Consider the following 3461-nt stretch of genomic DNA (forward strand, 5'->3'; position numbering starts at 1 on the left):
ACGCGAATTGAGCGTTTCGCGCGAATGGTGCTTTTTGTGCATTTACGCGTTTGACGCGAATTCGCGTCTGACGCCCGAGTTGAAAAATTTTAACTTTGGCGTCAATTCGCGCCGCGTTAACCAATCAGGAGCCTGCTTGCTGCTGTGGCGGCAGGCCCGCCCGGAGTCACTCATTCTAAATGGAGGAACGACTGATATTATCAGTGAGCAGTCACCCAGAGATTTATGACACAAGTTCATATTTCTATAGAGACAGGAATAAAAAGGACCTCGCTTGGAAGAGTGTCGGTGAGGAGATTGGGCAACCTGGTAAGTTGTAAATACACATTTCACTTTTGAGTCACGTACACGTTTATCGACCCGCGGCCTTCCCGCCGTTTTTTACAACTATTTCCCCCCTACAGCTACTTTTCGCTAACAAGATAATGTGTTTATTCAGAGGACGTGTGCAGAAAAAAGTGGAAAAGCCTCAGGGACACCTACCTGAAGGAGAAGAGGAAGGAGATGGAGAAGAGGAGTGGGTCAGCAGCAGGGTCAGTGAAGAAGTGGAAGTACTCACAGATCCTGGGATTCCTCGAGCCCTTCGTCACCCCACGGGAGACCACCAGTAACATGGGGGGGGTCGAGGCCCAGGTCATAGAGTACAACCACCCCAGGGACCAGGGAGAGGGAGAGGCGAAAGCAGGGGATACGGAAACAGGTGAGTTTTCCAATTAAGCCAATTTACAAGGCATATATGCTGTCATTGTTTACAGATGAAGAGTATAATGTAATCTCTCTATGACTATTGTTACCAACGTGTTGTATTAACATATAGTATTGTCTTGACAGAGCCTACAGATAATGAAGAGACTGATCCTAGATCCCCTGCCGCTTCTCCTGTCTCCCCAGTCCCTGGTCCTTCACCCCCTGCTGCTGCACCCACAGGTGTGTGAAGGCAATAGTACAAACAATATTTGAACATGTTACGTGCAGAAAACATCAGTACAGTATCCACTCATAGCTTTAACATTCACATAAAGGCAAAACAATTTGTGAATTAGTCCCTTTACTAATAATCATTGTATTTGTAAATGCAGACTCGATTCTATTGCAATGTATGCCACCAATCATCTGCATACATACTTTTTAACTATGTTCATTTACATGTTTATCTTCCTGATGTTTATATGTCTGAAGTATAACTTTAATTATGTAAAATATGTTAAAGCAAGTTCAAAACAATTTCACACTTGTATTTAAGCACTGGCTATGTATGTCACTCACTCCCAATATCTGGACAATTTTGTTATTTCAATTATCATCTTTCTGTCTTATTGCACTGTGTGTTGTATTTTTGATTTCACAGGCCAACAGAGGAGGAGAGGCACCCGGCGTCCCCGTGATGGTCCGTCGGAGGTGGAGCAGACGCTGCTCGAGCTCCTGAGGCGTCCTCCAGCCCCACCACCACCACAGTCTGCTGATGAGCACTTCCTCCTCAGCCTTCTGCCTTTTCTGCAGAGCATGCCGCCTCATACAAAAGAAATTATAAAATTTAAAATGTACAAATTGGCGATGGAAAACAGCACCGTTGTGCTAAATTTGGAACAATCGGACCCCCACAGCCCACAGTAGGCTTTAAAAAAAATGAGGCAGCAGGCTCTGCAGGAAACGCAGAATGCCCTCCTTCCTCTTCTCCTACATTTTGTTCCCTGAGGCTCTTCCACGTTCCAAGCGAGGTCCTTTTTATTTCTGTCTCTGTATGTAAATAGTTTGTACATGTTGTATTTTTTTAAGTTTATATTCAAATTATTTTATGTTTGGCCTGAATAAATTATTTTGAAATATGACTAAATGCCTGGTGTGGTTCTAATGCACAACAAAGCAAGTGTTTTATCACATAAAAACTTGATTTCAATATATGACACATATTCATTTTGTATTGAATGCTATTTATTCCATATCTAAATCTTGATTATATGAAACATGTATTATAATGTAAAGACAACCAATATACTTTAGTGTGTCTGGACAGTGTTGTGTGAGGAAAACAAAGAAATCACAGGACAGGTTAATTACTTTTGGAGGCTGGCTCCATTCATCATCAAAACAAAAATAAATGCCAGATTATTTTACAGTAATAACCTGAACAAAGAAACGGCACAGACCTATAGAATTATTGATGAAACTCGCCAAACTGGGAACGCCTCCGGAGGGTCTGGTGGACCCAAGTACGGCGACGCTGACCCCTACGCCGCTGTTCTGCTCTCCAGAGCAAATACAAAGCGGTAACTCTCTCGATGAATGCTCGATCAACATCAGCCATCTTGCAAACAGACAACCGCCTAGCACTTGCCCCTCCCACAAGAAGCGGATTTCGCCTCGGACGCGCGTCAATTTCGCTTCAAACGCTTGTTTTTTACGCGCGTCTATTTCGCTCTAGACGCGCGAATGCATTCAAAATGTTCAAGCGGCAAACTAGACGCGGTAGACGCGAATTTGACGCTCTATTCGCGTTTGGTGTGAACGCAGCATTATTGACCGTGCAAGCCGGTGTCATCCACCTGCATTGGTGGTATAGTGGTGAGCATAGCTTCCTTCCAAGCAGTTGACCTGGGTTCGATTCCCGGCCAGTGCATTTCCTTTGGTTTGGGCTGAAGTGAAAGCAGAACTCCTTCTGTAACCTCTGGCTGCACCAAAACCTTTTGGATGTGTCGTTTGGTGGCAGAAAAACAATATCTCTCCCCGTAGGGCAATCGAACACTAGTCTTCCGCGTGACAAGCGGAGATACTGTCCACTTTACAAACGAGGAGTTGTGCATGTATGAGTCTGTCCCCAGCTAACACCACTGCACCGACATCACTAAAGACTTTTTGACTTCCTGTTTGTTGCTATCGTGTGTTTTGAGTTTGAGCTCCGTCAAGTTAATTCTTTGTCGTCTAATTTTTTTATCTTAAAATCAATTTTATACACCATCATTTTCGTTTCTATAACGTGTGAATATATCCCCTATCGTATTCTACAACAAAAACAATCAGAGCGCCTTGTTATCACTAGTTTTATTTTGATTTCCCGAGTCCGCTATTAGCAAATAGCCCGCTAGCATCGCCAGCGTGGTTGCCGCTAATCTCGCTTACATTACTAATACTCTATTCACACACATTACCATTGTTTTACTCACTGTTACTTGCTTTAATGGCGGATGTGTGTCTACCTTTGAGTGCAGGTGAGGACACGTTCAAGCTGCATTCGGTGCAGCTCGAGCTGGAGGCCGTGGAGAAGCAGATCCGCGACCTGTTGGTGAGGCAGACCCAGCTGAGAGAGCAGAGAGCCGCGCTGGAATCATCCCAGGCTGACGCTCACAAGTCCGAGGTAAGTATACAGCGCGCTGCTAATTCTCCCACCACCTCTACTCCGTGTGTTTCTCTGCACAGGCCCGGTGCACCCAGGACGCGATCTTCCCAGATGTTCTTCACTCCGG

General features: G+C 44.8%; 1 protein-coding gene and 1 non-coding gene across 2 annotated transcripts; both read left to right on the forward strand.

Annotated features, from left to right (window-relative positions):
* Window positions 1-7: 7 nt before the first annotated feature.
* On the forward strand, window positions 8-1875 carry LOC107709154 (uncharacterized). The gene is made up of 4 exons (XM_016513571.1): window positions 8-309; window positions 440-700; window positions 832-927; window positions 1349-1875. Exons 1-4 carry the CDS (start codon window positions 180-182, stop codon window positions 1612-1614), a joined length of 753 nt encoding a protein of 250 aa, XP_016369057.1. The 5' UTR covers window positions 8-179; the 3' UTR covers window positions 1615-1875.
* Window positions 1876-2545: 670 nt separating this feature from the next.
* Window positions 2546-2617, forward strand: trnag-ucc (transfer RNA glycine (anticodon UCC)). Its single transcript has one exon. It is a non-coding gene; the product is annotated as a tRNA-Gly (tRNA).
* Window positions 2618-3461: the final 844 nt, after the last annotated feature.

This window comes from Sinocyclocheilus rhinocerous, unplaced genomic scaffold (genome assembly GCF_001515625.1).
Source record: "Sinocyclocheilus rhinocerous isolate Xijiao unplaced genomic scaffold, SAMN03320098_v1.1 scaffold1528, whole genome shotgun sequence".
NCBI lineage: Eukaryota > Metazoa > Chordata > Actinopteri > Cypriniformes > Cyprinidae > Sinocyclocheilus > Sinocyclocheilus rhinocerous.